We start from the raw sequence: 19,057 nt of genomic DNA, 5'->3' as shown, positions 1-19,057 counted from the left end.
AATGCATTTGCAGAATCTTTAAGGAGTAATTTACCTGTATATTTGCATAAGCTATTATGGATACTTTGATATTTTTCATTTAAGCTATTGAATTTGGAGCAACAGACTCATTCCCCAGAAGCCGCAGTACTACGCGCTTTCATTTTGCACAGCAGTTGTATCTTTGCCTGACCAGTATGCAGTGCAACTCTTGTCTTATGTATTTAAATACTTTCTTATCCACTTACTGCTTAATTTATTTAACAAAATCTGAAGTCGTTCCAAAGAACTATTACAAGACTTGCTGTGCTCTTTGTTATATCTTTACAGTCATAATGAGATTTCCAGAAATGAAAATCGCTGTGCTTATAGTCACTTAGAAAAATAATAGATTGCAGTTGCATTACTATCACTAATAATAACTAATGCAACCATTGTTGACTTAAACTTCTGGTTCAGATGAGTCTGACAAACCATTTAGTAATTTTCTACTTTTGTGTTGTAGAGGGATAAAGTGTTGATTACAGACCAGTGGACCCTAGTTCAGTTAGTGGTTCAGGAAACTGATAGAGCAGCAGGGAGGGATGGGCATGGCCATCCCTAATGGAACAGCATTTGTTGATTATGTTCTCTTAGGGAGGTGTGGTTGAAAGAGGGGAGTTGCCCTTGGATGTAATCGATCACAGGAGATGGGGAAAGGAGGTGGGTAGGGCATATAAAGAACCCCCTCCCTGGATAGATGCAAAGACGACTGAGTCCTAGGACACCCTTAGGATTTAAAATCTGCCCCAATAGTACCGGAGTAAGTCCGGGAGGTAGGAGATAAGCTGGTATACTTGGTAGCGACATGAGGCACTTGGTAGCTGGGCTGGTTAAATGATTCTAGGGGAGTCAAAAATTTTTCTACTACTTTGGTTTAAGACCAGCTTCAGCCTTCACCTCAGAGTTCTCAAAACAAGCTGTATTTTTTTTTATTTTATTTACACTTTTTATCCAGGTTAGTCACACTAGGCCATTGGCCTTTTTCAGGGGAAGACATGATTTTCATAGTAACTAGGAAATATTTGGCCAGGGCACTGGAGAATCTCCTCTCCTCTTTTTGAGCTGTAGCATCTTTTGTATCCACCTGCTCAGATAGATGGAGCTTCTGTTTAGCATCTCAGGAGACAGTTTTATCTAAAGAAGGATGGTCAAGTTGATAAGAAACCTCACATCTGGTATTAAAGGCTGGGGAACCCTCTGTCAAAAAGATTACTATGAAATATTTTTTTTGGGGGGGGGGGGCAGTCTAGTTACTATTAAAGCTGTTGAGAATTCCACCTTCCCTGTTATGTTACCGATTCCTTCACTGGCTGTGTAACCATTGGCTCATTGCTGGATAGAGTTGCTGACATTTTTTAAACCCTGAAACCCAGACCATTGACACTGAAGTGAGGCCCCAAACTTGTAATCTTTTAATTTTATGAGATTTACAGAGGCCTTCTACCAGGTCCAGCAGAGGTTTTATGAATAGCCTTTCCCTTTCAGCGTCTCAGTAGGAAATAAAGAATAGACTTCCATTAATGCTGTCCAAGCTGGGCCACCAGAGCATTCCTCTGTCTTCCCCGTGTTTGTGATACTGGCTGCAAGTAAACCTGCAGCAATGGCTGCTGCTTCACTCCATGTGAGCTGCAGAAGCATTACTGTTGAGTTTGGCATTAGTAACCTTTCTATGGGTGTTAAGTTTTATATTGATGATGGTCCCGAACTTTCTATATCTGATGCTGCTTATCCCAGCTGTGGCTTTGGTTGGTTCTTTGTTTCAAGGCATGTTGTTTCAATGACAGTGACTGTGACTGGACTCGCATTAGGGCTGATGTTAGTTTTGATGCCCAGCATAGATTCTGAGTCAGCAGACAACTTTGTAGTGGTGTCCTCCCATAGTGTACCCTGTGTCAGTGCCAACCAATACTTTAGCTGCAGATGTTTCTGTTGTTGAATCTCCAGACTTTCAGTATGTCATTCAGACTGTTTGAGAGACTGAAGAAGACAGCTTTGCATTCATCTAAGTGACTTAATACAAATGCTTGTGTATAACTGTAGCAAGGTCCATATATGGAATAAAGTTCTGGATTCATGTGGTATTCCACATATGGAAGTGCAGTGTCTTGACAACAGGAGGCATATGGCCCTTCAGTGTTAGACCACCATCCAGAATAATTCCTACATCCCAGATATGAGACACACATTCCCTTTAGGCGACATAGTGATGTAGTGGATAGCATTGTCGCCTCACAGCAAGAGGTTCCCCGTTTCGATTCTCAGCTGTGGTCCCTTCTATGTGGAGTATGCTTGTCCTCCCTGTGTTTGCATGGGTTTCCTCCAGGTGCTCTGGCTTCTCCCACATTCCAAAGATATAAGTAGAAAGATTGGACACTCTAAATTGGCCATAGGTGTGAATGTGCATAGGAGTGCTTGATATGGAAGATCTACTGCGGCAGGCCCAGCGGTGTAAACCTTGGCTGCAGATTGTCATTATTGAAGTGACACCCCAACTCCATGTGCAAAAATTGGAAAAATGGATTATGGATGAATTCCATTTAGTTCCCCTCCAGGTATATTAATAATGGGGAAGAGGAGAGGCAGATGAGGTGCACGTGTGATGGCATACACCAGAATCATCTTGGTCTTTACTGGATTGAATTTTAAAAAGACTCTAGGTTAAACAAGTGAGAATAGATTTCAAGCAGTCTTCTGCTAGAGTAATGGCTAACACGGTCCTGAGTGAAGGGCAGAGAACATTTAGTGTAATCTTGGTAAGACATCCCTCTCCCTGTTAAGACCTCACTCCAGGACAATAGCTACACACTGAACAACAGTGGTACTGTGATCAAACCCTGTTGTACTCTACACTCCAGAAGATTAGCTACTAGGAAAATTTAAAACTGACATGGATCTCTGAAAATGGCCTCAGTTAGACTGACCAGTTGAGCACTGTTCTGGACAAAAAACACAATGGTTTAAGATCCCTGTAGGCTTGGTCATCTGAAAGGGTACTTTTAACTGTAGAATCTTACTTGATATATTTTCTTCTCTTACCATTGTATAACCGACATTGTCTTTTTACCTATGTTCAATATCTTCTTGTACCTGGAGTGTTTAAATTTCTTGTTATATTACTATGCTCAGCATACATGAAGAAACCTGTTTTGTGTATTATGCTGGATGTACTGTATTTTTATAACTTGATGCCAGAGCTTTTCTCCCTGGGCCTCCGCTGAAAATGGACCTGGTCCAGTCGGAATTTCCCAATTAACAAATGTAAAATAAATAAATAATAAGTAAGATGGCTTAAGAAATCACTTACAGCCTGAATAAGGATACTCTTAGTACTGCATTAGATTTAAATCTACTAAGGAGGATCAGAGCAGTCATGAAATAAGTATGAATGCATCTGCATCATTACTACTACATTGCCTTTTTTATAAATTGAAGGCTATAGACCAGATGGTAATCCTGCAGAAAAGGCTAGATTCAAAGAAGACAACCAAAGACCCCTTTAGAATGCCAAGAAGAAAAAATAAACTAGCCTGAAAACTGTGAATAGTATAACTGGCCCAAGAACATCTAGACAAACTTTTTAGTCTGGTTGGGCTTAGATCAATTCCTCAGTAAGCAGAGGAAAGAGGAAAACCACTTTCATGACCTCATTGTAGTCAACACATCCAAAGTTGACAAACTCTGCAAAACTCCAGTGTCTCTATCGAAGATCCACTGCTGGTCTTAGGTATTGCACTTTTGGAGAAGGCTGTCCTGATTGTGGCAACCTTATATGCAAAAAAGAAGAAAAAAAAAGTCCAACTTGTGCCCATGTTGTCAAGTACAAACATTTTTCAAGCATTAGGGCAGGCTATGCTGCAGAACCCATTCACTACTTTGGTAACCATTGCTGAGTGATTAGCTGCAGCAGAGATGTCACTGGGCAGGTCTGCGAAGTAGAGCAATGTACATGAAAGCTAACATCTGCCATCAAGAAGGCATGTCCATCAAAAAGTGGCCTTCATCCTCCTTCCGCTGCATTACTAGGAGCTCATGAAGAGCAGTAGAATTTGGAAGTACACAAGCTAAAGCATTGATGTACAGTGTGCCAGGCACAGCATTATAGTTTGCTGTGACTAGTAAATTGTGGTTATTGGCACTGTCCTCCTAAGGAGTGGTTGAATATGAATGATAAAACATCACTAGTTATTTTTATTAAATCACTACAATTTACTTCTACATCAGTCAGATCCTATTGCTGTAGGGGCGGGGAGGTGGACAACCTGCTTTTTTCTATACTGTTGGGCCAGCAATTGTCCTTTCTTAGCTTTCTTCAGGCTGTGCTTACCTTTTTGTTTTCTACCCTGTTACACCCAGACACTTTCATGAACCTTCTGCTGTTTTAACAATTACCTGCTCACCTGCTATCTCTTTATGCTTATAGTATTGTTCCTAGTTACGCTCAACCTTTTTTTAACAATTTTGTGGTCAAGTTTCTGAGGCCCTTTTCATTTGGATGGAATGTGGCATGCTGCCCATTAGTCATTTTAAAATATCTTCAGATTTGGCTCCTCTGCTTATTCCTCAAACCTCAGTCTCCTGCCCTGCTGAACTTTTCTTAGTGTGCAAGCCCACATGTCAGGTTATGTTGGTCATAGAGGATGTTTTCTTAACCTGTAAACCATTGAGTTAAAGGTGTCAGTTGTTAGTCTAATGGTGATGGAAGTGTAATGAATTATAATGATATAGTCTGATGGTGATGTAGTGTAATTTACTATATTTAATTATATTTTGGTGGAAATTAAATATACTGTAATTGTTTCATTCGTTTTCTTTGAGCACACTCCAGGGGGCCTGAGCTTTATAGAACTTGTGCAGCTTTTGATATAGGTAGGCATTTGATTGCTTGGAGGAAGAGATTTTGCAAAATTTTCCATTTGCTGTCTTGTAACTTTAGATGTTCTTTGTGTTTCATTGTTGCAGTTATCACCTGTGGGTTATCCCTGCTGCGGTAGCCCTCGGCTGGCCCGAATACCAGAGTCGATGTTTTTCCTGCGTCGGCTGCTGTTGCTTGCTGTCTGACGTCAGGTCGTCAGTGCTATAAAGGAAGGCAGCCGACGTCATTACATCAGTCTTTCGTGCAGCGGAGCCTGTAGCAGAAGCAGTTCGCAAATGTGCCGGTCGGTTGCTACCAGAGTTTTAATTTCAGTTGAAAACCTCTAAAGCTAAGTACCCCATTGGAGATGTCAGAAAAAGTTAACAATTGTCTCACCTGTGTAAAGCAAATACCACACTAAGATTTCCCTTATTACTGCGTCACTAGTTTGGGCCCAGACCATGATGTCCCCCGTTGCCGGTTCTCTGCCCTCTTTAACACGAGAACCATTTGTCGTAGAGCTCTTATTGTAGCCGAAATGGCATCTGTCAGCAAACAATCCATTGACATTCCGAAAAAAGTAAGGATAAAGATAGACACATGGCCAAGCCTTCCGACGACTCTACCACGAAGCAGGTCATCAGATCTCTGGAATTCAGTGAGGCACCTTTGCAGTCCTTGATGCCCAATTTGATATCTTTGCAGGCATCTACTGAGACCTTTTCAGAGTCCGGTATGCCGCAGATATAATCTTCGTCTTCTGAGCCTTTTGTTATCTCTGCCTCGGTTGGGTTCGGAGATGTGACACAGGCACCGGCTTCTGAGGAGGTATTTCGCACTACCGAATCTAGACAAAAACCAATGTCTTCTCCCCCTACTACTGTTTCTCTCAGACCGATGGATACTCTTAGGCCTAGAGGCAAGGCCACTTCTAGGAAAACTACCTCTAGCCACCACTTTACTCCACTCCAACCTCAAATGCTTAAAATGGCAGAGGATCTTATCACCCTTATCAGGGGTAGTCAGGCCGCAACTTCTAAAAGGAAAAGAGACCTTTCTCCTGAAACACTGACAGACCATGATTCTGAGGAGTTAGATTATTCAGTTTTTGAAGAGGAAGTACTACCTCTGATTGCTTATGAGGATTCAGATGCAGAGGAATCCATTAATTCTGCCTCCCCAGCAGAAGATCCTGAGTTTGGGAAAGCCCTTCACACCCTCAGGGAGCATTTCCAATGGGAATCCCAGAATGTCCCTCAGTCTAAGAAAAGGCTGAGAGAGTTTCTAGAGCTTCCCCAGCACAGACCCTTGGCCATCTCTCCTGTCTTAGAGGTGGTTGATGTCTTTCATGAGTCCAGTTTAACTCCTGATGCCCGCCCACCTGCTCCCAGAAAACCTGACTGGTATTAAGAGTACCGGATTCTCACAAACACCTGTACAGAAATCCTGCTGCATACCTGGAGATAATTACACAGGGAACTAAAGGAGCTAAGGCTAACTCAAAAAAGAACCCTATTCCTCCTGACATGGATTCCAGAGCTCTGGACAGATGGGGTAAAAAAGTATACACCTCTGCAACCTTAGCTATCAGAGCACTCAACTATCAGTTCCACTTGTTAAAATATCAACAACATACTTTGGAACTATTAAAACAAAAGATTTCTACCTTTCCTGACTGCCAATTCAAAAGAGTTAGCAGATTTTCTGCACTCTACTTGTCAAGTGGCTAAACACTCTTTACACTGTGAATATGATGCCCTAGAAGCCTCAAGCAGGGCAGCAGTGTCAGGATCTGTTATTAGGAGACATGCATGGTTGAAGGAACAACCTCTGCCTGATCATGTCAAATCTAAATTACTTGATGCAGCTTTGGATAAGGACCGATTGGAGTAAAAGAAGAAGAGGTGCTTAAAAAGATGGAAGACAAAGCCAAATCTATACAGACAGTAAAAGATTTCCTTCAGGTGCAACCTCCTAGAGTCAGCAGGAATTTTCCCTCTAAACACTGGTCCTTTCCTGCACCTAGCAAACAGGGCAAGGTAAGCCCCACAGGGACAGACCACTCAGACTCCTATCCCAGGGTCAGCAGAGAACCCAAAGGTGGACCACTTCCACTCCAAAGGCAGGGAGTTCTAAACCACCCCTCTATGGTAAAAATCCCTCAGGACTCCCTCTTCTGCTTCTGCACTCCTTTTCAGTCACCAACTACCAAGAACCATTGGGTCTTATAATCTTTTTTTCAAGAATTTTCCTTCTACTAACTCCCAATTCTAAGAGGGGTACCCTTGCCTCAATATCTCTGAGAAGGCACTGGAACTCGTCCAAGCTCACTTATCCCTCGTGGCAGTGGAACTGGTACCCTCAGATCCATCAAGCAAAGGCTCTTATTCCACACTAGTTCTTGCTCCTAAGATAGAGTGCGCTTGGCACCCCTCCCTGGATCTACCCACTCAAAACACCTTCCAGGCAGTCACCAAATTCAAAATGCTAACTTGGCAGCAGTTGCCGCCTAGGCTGACCGTATATGCATGGGTAGTTATCCTACCACTACAAAAGGCCTTAGCCCTGGCCATAGCCTTTGGCGGACAGAAAAACCAAACAAAATTTACCCTTATCTGGACAACTGCCTCCTTCAGGCAGATGGCAAAGAGTAGTTCCTCCAGGACCCCCTCTTTGTCAAAGCCCTCCTACCCCCCTCAGGGTACACCATCTAGTAGAACAAATCGGAGCAAAACACCCTCCAGGAAGATCATTTTCTTGGTATCACTGCTGCACTCAACAGCCCAAGTGGCCTTTGTATCCCCCAACAAATTAGAGATTCCTGCAGCTTTTTCTCACCAGCTGGCTTCCAGATGTCACCGCATGGCAAGGACGCCCCGTGATCCTTGAGGTACTTGGCATCTGGCATCCTTCTAATTTCTCTGGCCAGGCCTCACATGAGAAAACTTCAGTAGTACCTAAAGAACCTGTGGACTCTCCACTTTCTACCTCCAGGGGACCTCTCAACCACTGACCCCTTGTATAGGGGCTGAGTTTTTCCTGATTGGCAGGGGCCCCTGCCCAGAACTAGGGTATTTCCTTCAACCTCTGCCCAACCACGCAGACCACTACCACTGATGCCTCAGGCTTAGCTTGGGGTGCTCATCTAGAAGGCAGGTGCACCCAAGGTGTTTGGGATGCCCACCACCTTCCATTACACTTCTACCAGAAGAAAATGATTGCAGTACAAAAGACTCTGAGATCCTTCAAATCCCATCTCAAGCCAGGGGTTCTCCTAATCAAAACAGACAACACCACAGTATTGGGGTACACCAACTAACAGGGAGGGACGCTGTCTTACTCTCTGTGTAGGCTAGCCATGTACCTCAGGCTGGTAGCTTCTTTCATGGAACTATGCCTGATAGCCAACATGGCATCAGCCACATCCTGCCAGACCACTTAAGCAGAAACTTCCTGGACCCCCTCCACTGGCAGCTATACAGAAAAATTCTTTCACAGATCACCCAAGATCTTTTTGCTTCGCATGCCAACTGGCAGCGGAAAAGATTCTGTACCGGGGGGTATCACCACCTAGTGTGGAAGGTGGATGCCTTCACCTCCCCTGGAACACTCTGTGTCCTCATTCCCTATTATTCCCAAGGTACTGGTCAAATTAAGGTAGGAGAGATAAAAGGCCATCCTCATTACTCCAGTTTGGCCCAGACAACATTGGTACCCCTGATTGAACAGCCTGACGTTACAGCCTCTCAGCCATCTTCCCTTGATCTTAGACCTCTTACCTCAGGGGGGGGGTGCACCCAGACTCGCAGACTCTCGAACTATCAGCCTTGCCAATACTCAAAAGGCAGACCTGAGGACCCTGTTAAGCAAATAGATACTGCACATTATCACAGAGGCCAAATGGCCCGGCACCAGAAAATCTTACACAGGAAAATGGAAAAGATTCGACTCCTGGAGCCAGTCCAGAGGGGAAAATACCTCACCACCTTCCATCCCTCTTACCCTGGACTACCTAGCAGAGCTACTTAACACTGGCCTCTCCATGTCCTCTATTCAAAGTCACACCCCAGCCATTTTAGCTCTCTTTGATACAGAACAGCCCCTGTTATCCCACCTTTTGATTAAACAATGCCTCAGTGGGCCTTCTAATATTGGACCTCCCAGAAGGCCTCCCACTCAAGCCAGGGACCTGAATTATGTTTTTGGGAAAACCAACTCTACCGCCCTTCCTACCTGCTGCCTCAGCAGAACTTAGATTCCTCTCCTGAAAGGCGGCTTTTCTCCTAGCCATAGCCCCAGTCAGAAGGGTTTCTCATCTTCAGGCATGTATGGCCATTGAGCCCTTCATCTTCTTCCATGCAAACTGGGTCTCCCTCAGTATTAATCCCTCCTTTATACCCAGGGTGGTATCTAAAGTAACCATCTGCTAGGCCCTACCTCTACCCCCCCCACCCCCTTCTTCCCTAACCTTCAGACAAGGGGGAAATAATTCTGCACTCACTAGAGGTGCACAGACAGCTCAGATACTATCTGGACCATAACAGATCTTTCAGGAAATCAGACCACCTCCCTGTCAGTTTGCCCCAGGGGCAGAAGGGAAACCCATTTCCAAACTATCCTTTTACCAATGGATCTCACACTGTACTCTTTTCTGCTGTACTTTTGCAGGGGAAACATTCCACTAAGACAGCCTACACTTCCTCAGCATTCCTCAAAGGAGTTCCCACCAGGGACATCCTGGAAACTGCCACCTGGACTTCTGTCCATACTGTTGCCAAAGCATCACCACCTACCTCTATTCTCTAAGGCAAGAGCAGGGTTTGCCTCTGCAGTTCTGCAAGTCATGCTGACCCATTCCTAGGTCTCTAACCAATCCTTCCACCCCTCTACTCAGAGTTGGGAATCCTCCCACAGGTGATGACTGCAAGAGTGAAACACGAAGAACATAGTACAGTTGTGTACACTTACCATAAATGTAGATGCTTGAGTGTATTCACTGTTGCAGTCCCGGTTTCCCACCCTCCTTCCCCCTTATATCTTCTTTCTTTAGGGAGACACAAGTTTCTAGCAGTGGCTTTTAGCCCCCAGCGCCACTTTAACATACTTACTTGGGCCTCTGACAGGTTAAGGCAAGAAAAGCTTATGTAATGACGTTGGGTACCTTCCTTTATAGTACTGACATCAGTCAGCAAGTGACAGCAGCCGACGCAGAAAAACATTGACTCTGGTATTCGGGCCGTCCGAGGGCTACAACAGCAGGGATAGCCCATAGGTGATGACTGCAACAGTGAATACACTCAAACATCTACAGTTATGGTAAGTGTACACAACTGTACTTTCTGCAAAATGTTCATTAGGGTATTTACTTTTTTTGTTTTTGATACTTAGTGACGTTTACATTTTATATGTTGGTGAGTTTTATTCTTTTGACTACTTCTATAACTAATTTTCTTTTTTTCTCAGAACTGGGACGATCAAACCCATTTGGCTTTTGTACAGAACCATCTGTTGGATTTACTTGAACTGCTTCTAGACCCTGAACAACTGACTGCTTCATCGCACACAATCCACAACAGCCCTCTCTCCCCAGAAGCGGTGAAGAGCCTTGACTTCCTTATTGAGGGCACCGTTGACAAGAACCGATCTGTTCACTCCTTATATAGTCTAGCAATTTGGCAGCCCATGTGGGCTAAAAGTGGTTACTCCAAGCTTTCTAATATGTTCTCATTCAGTGTATTACATTCATGGCTGAAAAACACCCTGAGCCTAAATCCATTTGGCACATCTGCTTGTTTAAAGTTTGGGAGGAAACTAGCGTGGGTACAACAAGGTAAAAAAAGAAAAATCTGCAGTTGTGACCATGTGCTGATGAAAATCGTAGATACAGCGGATAAATTCCTTTATTAGATCATATTACTCCTACTTTAAATTCTTATAAGAATTTAAAATGTTTAGTAAGTGCATTAATATCCAGTGTGATGGTATGGTTACATTTAAAGGAATCCTGGTATATAGAAATACTGCAGATGTCTGTCGAGCTATGAGAATGATACTACCTGCTGGTATGGTGGAAGCCATAGTTTAGCTATTAAATGGTGTCACTTAGCACTTGATTATTTAAAGGAGGGGCAGAAGGGTTGAGTATTATAAGGCTCTATGTTTTATAGCTTGATTAATAATGTCGGGGTTATAGCTAAGCAACAAACCTCCTTTCATTGCAACTAGTTCTTTTGAAAATAATGGTTGCTACTCATTCTTGACTGGAATAAAAAAGTTTAAAAAATGTTTTATTTATCCCCCCCACCCCCTGGTTCGGCAGCCCCATATTTCTTAATGTAGTACCTCAGAGATCTGAAAACATTAGGGTAAGGAGAAACATCCTCACTCTAACTCACTCCTTTCCCCACAGTATTACATGACATTGATCTCTTTAATGGAGAGTTTTCATTGAAGCATAAACATTCACAAAAAGTTAATTATGCCAGTGTTATAAAAACTCTACTCAACAGACTGCACAATGTCCTTGGTATCATGTTAGCAGCATTCTTTTTTTGTCAATTTTGTTGTATTTGCATGTTTTTTCTCATAGCCATATGCTCAAGAGATGCCATTTATGCACAGATTGCAATTTGTTGTTATGGGGAGTGATTTCAGAACTTATAAGGTTTTCTGATGTTTCAGAGTTGCTCCTGAGTTTTCAGTCTCAGGATAGTTAAGTGCATAGCTGAGAACATATGCTCAGTATTTCCCCAGTAGGTTGGCCCATTTAATATTGCTTTTTTTCAGTGGTAATTTGTGTGGGATATTTGATATGTAGTGATGGGATCTGGAAGCTAAGACCCTTGTCTTGCACATAGTCTGAGAATGCTAAAAATAAATGGATCCTATTTTTGTAGCCTTTTGTTTTGACCAGAAAGAGTATTATTTTTTTAATGTCTCTAGTGTATAATAATACTACTAGACATAGTAGTAGACTATACAGAACATGACGATTCTTACTTTATTTTTAAGCTGGAATATTTTTGAAATCTAAATATTGCACTTGTGACCTTTACACCAAGAATATACATACCAATGTCTTGTGAATGTTGCAGTACAGTGCATTTGAAGGGAATGCTGCAACAGCAAAAAGTGTAGCAAACTGAAAACTGAACAAGAAAGGGCAGGTGTTCATTATGAAATGCTAGCAAACAAACTACTAAATCTCAGTTTTTATTCTATTTGTTTTATTTAAATTTAACTGGGGCAGAGCACTGATTACAGTTAACCAGTTTCAGTCTCAACCCAGGTGGAGGAGAGAGAGAGACTGTCAGTTAAGCAAGAACAAGATTGTGAAGAAATTGCATACCGTAACCTTAGAAGGCATGTCCACTCCTCTGAGATTGTATAAATTCAGAAATGGTGGTCAGGGTTAATGGAGGAGTACCAACTATACATAGCAAGTGTAATGTATTCATCCCAGTGAACTGTGATTCCTTTGTTTGTCCATTGGTAGATCATAGTGGAGCTGTGCCATGGGTCCAATTAGTCTTCAGATTATTAGATTTTCTTTCTGGGTGGTAGTTTTTGCTATCCTTAGATCAATATCTTTATTTAGCAATGAAAATTGCCATCCCATCTCTAATCTTTCACTCACTTTTGGCAAAGTTATTGAGAGTTTTTTCCATCAGTTTGGTATGGTTTAAATTTTAAATACTTTTTCATGACATTCTTGGTTCACTTAAGTCTGGTTTTAGGTACTGGTACATAGATGTGTCTCATTTCAATTGTAAATGGCATCTCGGAGGATTGGTGATGTTGATGGTCCTATTTAAGGTCTTGGCCACATTTTAGACCTTGGATCATGGAATCTTGTCAGAGCACCTTTATTCCAATTCACAGCCTGCTGTTAGTTACCTGTTACCCCTCATGTTGCACACAGGGTGGGTTTTGGGGAGTACATACCTGAACTACCATCTGCAATGCAGGTTTCCATCCTTGAACCCTTTTAATTAGTGTATATGCTTCCTCTCCAAGATGCAAGTTAAGGATTCCTTTTTTTTATTCAGTCTCTTTTCTTCCCCTGGGTGATCGTTTGAAGGAGTGGGCCAAGTTATGTTATGCAAGTGACACTTTGCTTTACCTTCATTGGGGGATGTGCATCAGCCCTGGAAAATGTATATGGCAGCTTAAGTGCCATCCTTAACTGGATGAGCACCAGCCATTGAGGCTTGATCCAGACATGAGTGAGGCACTTAACTTGCATGCATCATTTGTACCCTCCCCAACCCCTTAACATTGCTCCATTGTTGTTTTTGAGAGTTTTAGGCTGATACATGTCCTGAGTGTAAAGTCAGGGATTGATTCTTGATGAGTGATGTGGCATAAAGAGAACAACTTTTCCTTTGTCTGAAGAACTTGGCTCAAATTGAGTAGTGGGTTCCATCTGAGGGCTTTCTCCACAGGTTTCTATATATTGGTCTTTGTGCGTGTACTACTCTACTGCCTTCTACCTGAGGTTTAGTAATGGAGACCTGGTCACTTGCAGGCACTGCAGAACACTGCAGCATGATTACTTGCTGGAGCTGGTTAGTATTGTTAGTATTACCCTATTCCTGTGCTGTGTGGACTGTAGTGGCTTTTAGGGTATGCTTTTTTTTGACTTGTGTTCATTTATTTATTCAATTTTGTAACCAAGGTAGAGCACTGATTTCAGTGAACAGTTTGTCTCAGCTGGAACAGATGCAAAAAGCTAACTAAACATTCTAAAAAAACAAGGATTATGCATACATTAAGGGAAATTAAGCAAATCATAGGAGGTTACTAGGCTAATGGCCCCGGGGCCTTTACAAAGCCTAACCAAGGGTTTATCCCCAAAAACGAAACTTCAATCAGCACCTGTCACCCTGGTCAGTGAGGGACACAAATGGAACCCCTGGGACAAATTTGTGGTTTCCCATCCACTCATCAAGGTTGCGCTTGAGGGTCAGCGACATACTTTGACGTTTGTGGGGAGTCTGTTCCAGACATGGGGCAGCCTCTGGGAGACGAATCTCTCTCTAGCAGGTTTTGTTAAAGTTGCGTATTAGATTTAGGCCTTTCAATCGGGTAATGCGCAGAGAGTTAGACTTACGGATATGGAGCATCTCTAGTAGGGCAGGGTCCAAGAATTCCTTGTAGGTGAGACACAGATCACCTCTGAGTAATCTGTACGGTACAGAGTAGAATGATAGAGATTTGAGCCTGTCCACATAGGACAGGTGTTGGAGGCCATGGATTCTCTTTGTGAGGTATTTCTGTGGCCTTTCCAGTTGGTGCAGGTGTTTGGAGAGGTACATACCAAATGGGGCATTGTACTCAATTATTGACCTAATGACGGAGGAGTACAGAGGTAATAACCTCCTTTTTTTCTGGATGCAATCCCTTTACATGTGAGATGAACCATGTAAAAGGCTTTTCTGACCACTGCTGCTACATGATGGTTGAATGTGAAATTGTTGTCAACCTGTGTACCCAAGTCTCTCACCACAGGTTGTGTGCTTGGGGGGTTGCCGTTGATGTGGTAAATAATAGGGGCCGTGTTTTTTGCTGAATGGTATGATAATACATTTTTTTGCATTTAACTTGAGGCCATGACTTTGGCACCAATCATTTGTTGCTGTGAGACCCTCTTGTAGTATGTTAACATCATTTGGGGACTCAGTGACAGAACCCAACTTCCAGTTGTCCACAAACTTGGTCAGCACAGGCCTTTGTCTTTCCCTGGACCTCTGAGAAGTAGATGCCAAATAGAGGTCCCAGGACAGATCCCTGGGGAACACCACTAGTGACAGGTCTGCTGTCTGAGGTAGAGGCACTTATTTTGACCTTGTGGGTCCTATCAGTGAGCCAGTTGGCCACCCACCTGATGAGACCGGGATTTACACCACGTTTTGTTAACTTTTCGATTATGCCCGAGTGGGGGATTATGTCAAAGGCTTTGACCAAGTCAAGGTAAGGTATATGTACTGACTTTCGCTCATCCAGGGCCTTGGTGACAGTCTCAAAAAAAGTCAACCAGTTTCAACAGGCAAGATCTGCCCTTGACTAATCTGAACTGGGTGGGGTCAAGTGCTTGGAGATTATGTTCTTGTTTATGAGATCCATAATAATACATTCCATGGCCTTACAGATCAGACTTGTCAAGCTAATGGGGCAATAGTTTCCAGGGTCAGTAGTTGCACCACCTTTGTGCCAGGGGAATGACAATTGCAATTCTCCAGTCTGCTGGAATAAAGCCTGTACTTAGGCTATGGTTGAATAGGATGCTTAATGGCAAGGCTAGTTCTTGCTGGAGATGGTGCAGAATACAGCCTGGGATACTGTTGTGTCTCATGGAAGCTGTGTTCTTTGTTTTGGATAGGGCCTTTAAGATTTGATCCATGGAGATGTGAGGTGCGGGACAAGTATCAGGGATGCTGAATGGGCTTTTGGGGGAGGGGACAGGGGAGTGAAGTTTGCACTGTACCTATCCGCTAGCAGGTTGGCTAAGTCAGCAGAATCAGTCTAAGCGTTACTGTTAAGAACTAATGTGGAACAAACCTGAGCTTTGCCATGGAGGTTCTTGCCGTAACTGCAAAAGGCTTTGTGGTTACCCTTTTTTTGAAGGCTAGTTTCGATTCATAAATGGCTTTGGAGGTTTTCACTAGTTATCTAATTTGCTTGTTGAGGCTAAGGAGGAAGTTTTTCCAGTTGGAATTTTATGCCTTTTTACCCTTTGACAATAGTTTCTTCCTTTTGTTGTAAAGGCTTTTGATAGAGGATGTCCACCAGATAGGTTTGTGTTTCCTTGAGCAGGTTATAGTTCTGTTGGGTATGGTTGAGTCCATGCAGGTGTACAGGTGCTTGTATACTGCACTGTCATACTGTTCAGTATAGTAGTCTGCATCCTCTGAGGGAGCAGTGTGGTATGAAGCTACTGATACCATTCCTTAGAAGGCTGTAGTCAGCTTTTGAGAAGTTTTGTAGCCTGGTTATGGCTGGGGGTTTGGACAGGATAGAAACTTTGAATGAGACAGACTGATGGTCTGATCTTACCAGGGAAGAACTTAGTATGGGGGTGGTGCAGTGGTCACCCATGTTGGTGAGACCCAAGCCTAGAATGTTATCTCCCCTTGTGGAGGATAAGACAAGCTGGTCTAGTGTGTTACAATTGATGAAGTCTAGGAATCGTTGGGTGAGTACATTAGTGCAGGAATAGTTCATCCAGTCTATGGTGGGCTAGTTGAAGTCACCAAGGATCAGAGTGTTAGGTGGTACCTTGATGGATTCAAGTAGCTCTAGGTAGGAGGAGTGGGTGTCCTCAGTCATTGAGAGGGTTCTGTAGCTGGCTGTAACTTGGATGGGTGTCTTGCCAATTGTCATATTCACCAGGAGTAGTTCTAGTGTATCATGCAAACCAGTCTGGAGGTGTGCTTTTCTTTAATGAAATTAGAGACTCCACCACCCTTAATCTTCCCAACCTCATTTTGGGGTTGGAATGTGTGAATGAGGTATAGCCTGGTAAGGCAGGGGTGCTCACCGCAGCTTTGAACCATGTTTCCATGGCTGCACAGATGTTGGCATCTTCCAGTGTGAGGAGAGCCTCCAGTGAGTGCATCTTCAGGTTAAGGCTCTTAGCTTTAAGCAGCATGACCATCAATTTGTGTTTTGACAGTCCTATGTTGGAAGAGTTGTCTTTGGGACATTGCCTAAAAAAGGCACAATGGAGGAGGCAAGAGCCTTGGACAGAAGCCTGAATCTCAGGGGTGACAAGTAGAGGCCACCTCTGGAAAAGCATCTAGGCCTGTCAGCCATGTCATCACAGGCAGACAGATACTGGATCCCCTTGGAATGGCACCGGAAACTAAGCCAGTTGAAGTCGATTATTTTTTGTTGGGGTTGTGGTATCATTCTTGGTGAAGGTAGGATGCTGCTTAGTTCTAGGGTCATACCTGCCTGGGACACATACACTGAGAGATTAATCATGTCTCTTTTCATATAGTCCAGGGAGGTATGTCTCAAGTCATTAATGCAACATGGACAATGACAGAGTCATACTTGTACCTGTTGTAGAGAGGCTTGTGTGTGCGTGATGTGGCAGATTCTGGCACCTGACAGACAACTGACAGTGATCTTCTCCTTGTCGAGCCTGGTGAGGGGGGGACATTGGTGTGTCTCACAACTGAGTCGCCAATGACTAGTATGTTTGGTTTATTATTATGCCTTATGGGCTGTGTTTGTGAAAGACTGGTGTGTTGTCTGTAATGTGTTTGGTGTTGCATGTGGAATGTTTGTGAGTGCGTTTTGGAGGTCTCTCCTGTTTTAAGCTTTTATCGAAGACCTCTGCATAGGTGAGTGTGTGTTGTGATATGGTTGGTGTGGTGTTTGTGCTGGCAATCTCCTCTTTGTCAGGAGCATTGACTGTGGCACAAGAGAGCATAGATTCCAGGTTAGTAATATAGATGCATTTCTTGCAAGTTGAAGAATTGTGGGGTAGGAGAAGAGGGGTTGTCAGTGAACATGAGGCAGTTGCTACATTGTCTCAGTTTGCCCATGTCAACCAGGTTGGCAGGAGAAACAGATGGGAATTGTCCAGACATAGTGTTCTGAATACTTGGATGGACTGAATGGAGAGAGGGTTTGATAAGATTTGTCCACAAGAGTGTAGACAAGAAATACCTTCTTAGACATTAAATAACTGGCCTGAAGCCCAAGTGCTAAAACCAAAACTAAGAATCTTAGAATAACAGACAAATTTAATCAGGCTACTAACGAGCAGTAATAAATACAGCAGAATAAAAGCACTTAGACATTTAAGAGCAAGCAGCAAGGCAAAATAAGATAAAGTAGGAAGAACACAATTACAGTAAAAGTGGTTGAATAAAGTGTAAATTTATTTTTTCTTTTAGTGGAGAGGGAAGAAACAGAAGATAATTCAAGATTAAGAAAGTAAGGGGGTTGGCTTTCCCAAATGATCACACTGTACTCAGTAGAGTAAGCAAATGAGATGGAAATGGGAGGAGTGTCCAAAATCAAATTTACAGCAGGAGTGGGCAATTCCAAAGCCACCAAGTTTAGGAATACAGCAACACTTGGGTGGGAGGGTGCGGGAAAGACAAAATGCAGACACGGAGACCAGCAATATCAAGCAAATGAATAAATGCAGCACAGTTTTGTTAACTACCACTGAAACAAATTAAGTGCAAAAAAGTGTAGTTGTATAAGCTTTTGTGTATCCAGGTGGCTATCGAATCAGTCACAGCCAGGCCACAAGGAGCAACTACGATACTGATCAGATGTACAAAAGAAGTCCGTGAGCAAGGAAATAGAAATATGCATAAGTTAACACACTGATAAATAGTATACAGAGGTAAGAGTTTAAAAATGCACAAAAACTTGCTATCAAAAGGCAGACAGAAGACTGTTATGTATGATATTTGTATAACACCAGCCTAATGAAGATGGAAGTTATGATGTACTGTAGAAGGTTGGTTGATCAGATTATGTGACCTGAGGAGAAGCAATTGCATTCTGCTTTGGACATAATATCTTTTAGGTGTGTCTGAAAAGAAGAGCAAGTTGAGAGGCCTTTGAAGGTGGGTGAGGGGTAGTTTCCCAGTGTTCAGGGCCAAGAATGGAAAAGGAATGGTCTAGGCACTGGAGGTTAATTCTCTGTGTTTGAAAGAATCATTCTGAGTAATTATGCCAAAGATTTTATGTAGGAGCTTGCCTAAACCAAAGTTAGGCTGAAATCTTCCCTAAGGAGTTTGCAAAGCTGTGGACTGAAATAGATTGTTACACTGCTGTGTGGGAAGCCAGTTAGCTTTGGCAAGAGTTGAGCAGTGGTGCTCATTCCTTAGGGAAAGTGTGATGAAATGGAGGCTGGAGTTTGAAATTGTTTGAATGGTGGGAGTTTTTTTTGTAGGCAGCAGCCACTAGTGAAAGGCAATATTCATGTTGGCAAGGAGAATGTGTTTGCCTGTGGCATTCCTAGTTGGCCTTCGAGGATAGCGGAAATTATACAAGCCCAAAAGAGGAGAATTCATTTTTTCCTCTGATATTAAGATGTTGGGGTGAAGCAGGATTCCAAAGAATCTAAAGGAGTTGAAACAAAAATGCAGCAAGACCAGTGGGATGTACACTCTTCCACAAATGTATTGTAGACACTCAAACTAAGCTCTTTCT

General features: G+C 43.0%; 1 protein-coding gene across 8 annotated transcripts in view; it reads left to right on the top strand.

Moving 5' to 3' along the window:
• Positions 1-19,057, top strand: part of LOC122790302 (TBCC domain-containing protein 1-like) — a 563,587-nt gene that overhangs the window by 236,183 nt on the left and 308,347 nt on the right. For all 8 annotated transcript variants that reach the window (XM_044057812.1, XM_044057808.1, XM_044057811.1 and 5 more), the window contains exon 5: positions 10,337-10,703. In XM_044057812.1, coding sequence (XP_043913747.1) covers positions 10,337-10,703 — 367 coding nt within the window. The remainder of the gene's footprint in view (positions 1-10,336; positions 10,704-19,057) is intronic.

This window comes from Protopterus annectens, chromosome 16.part0 (genome assembly GCF_019279795.1).
Source record: "Protopterus annectens isolate FY-2018-M chromosome 16.part0, PAN1.0, whole genome shotgun sequence".
NCBI lineage: Eukaryota > Metazoa > Chordata > Ceratodontiformes > Protopteridae > Protopterus > Protopterus annectens.
The sequence above is the reverse complement of the archived record's forward strand: the minus strand, read 5'-3'. Positions and strand labels throughout refer to the sequence as shown.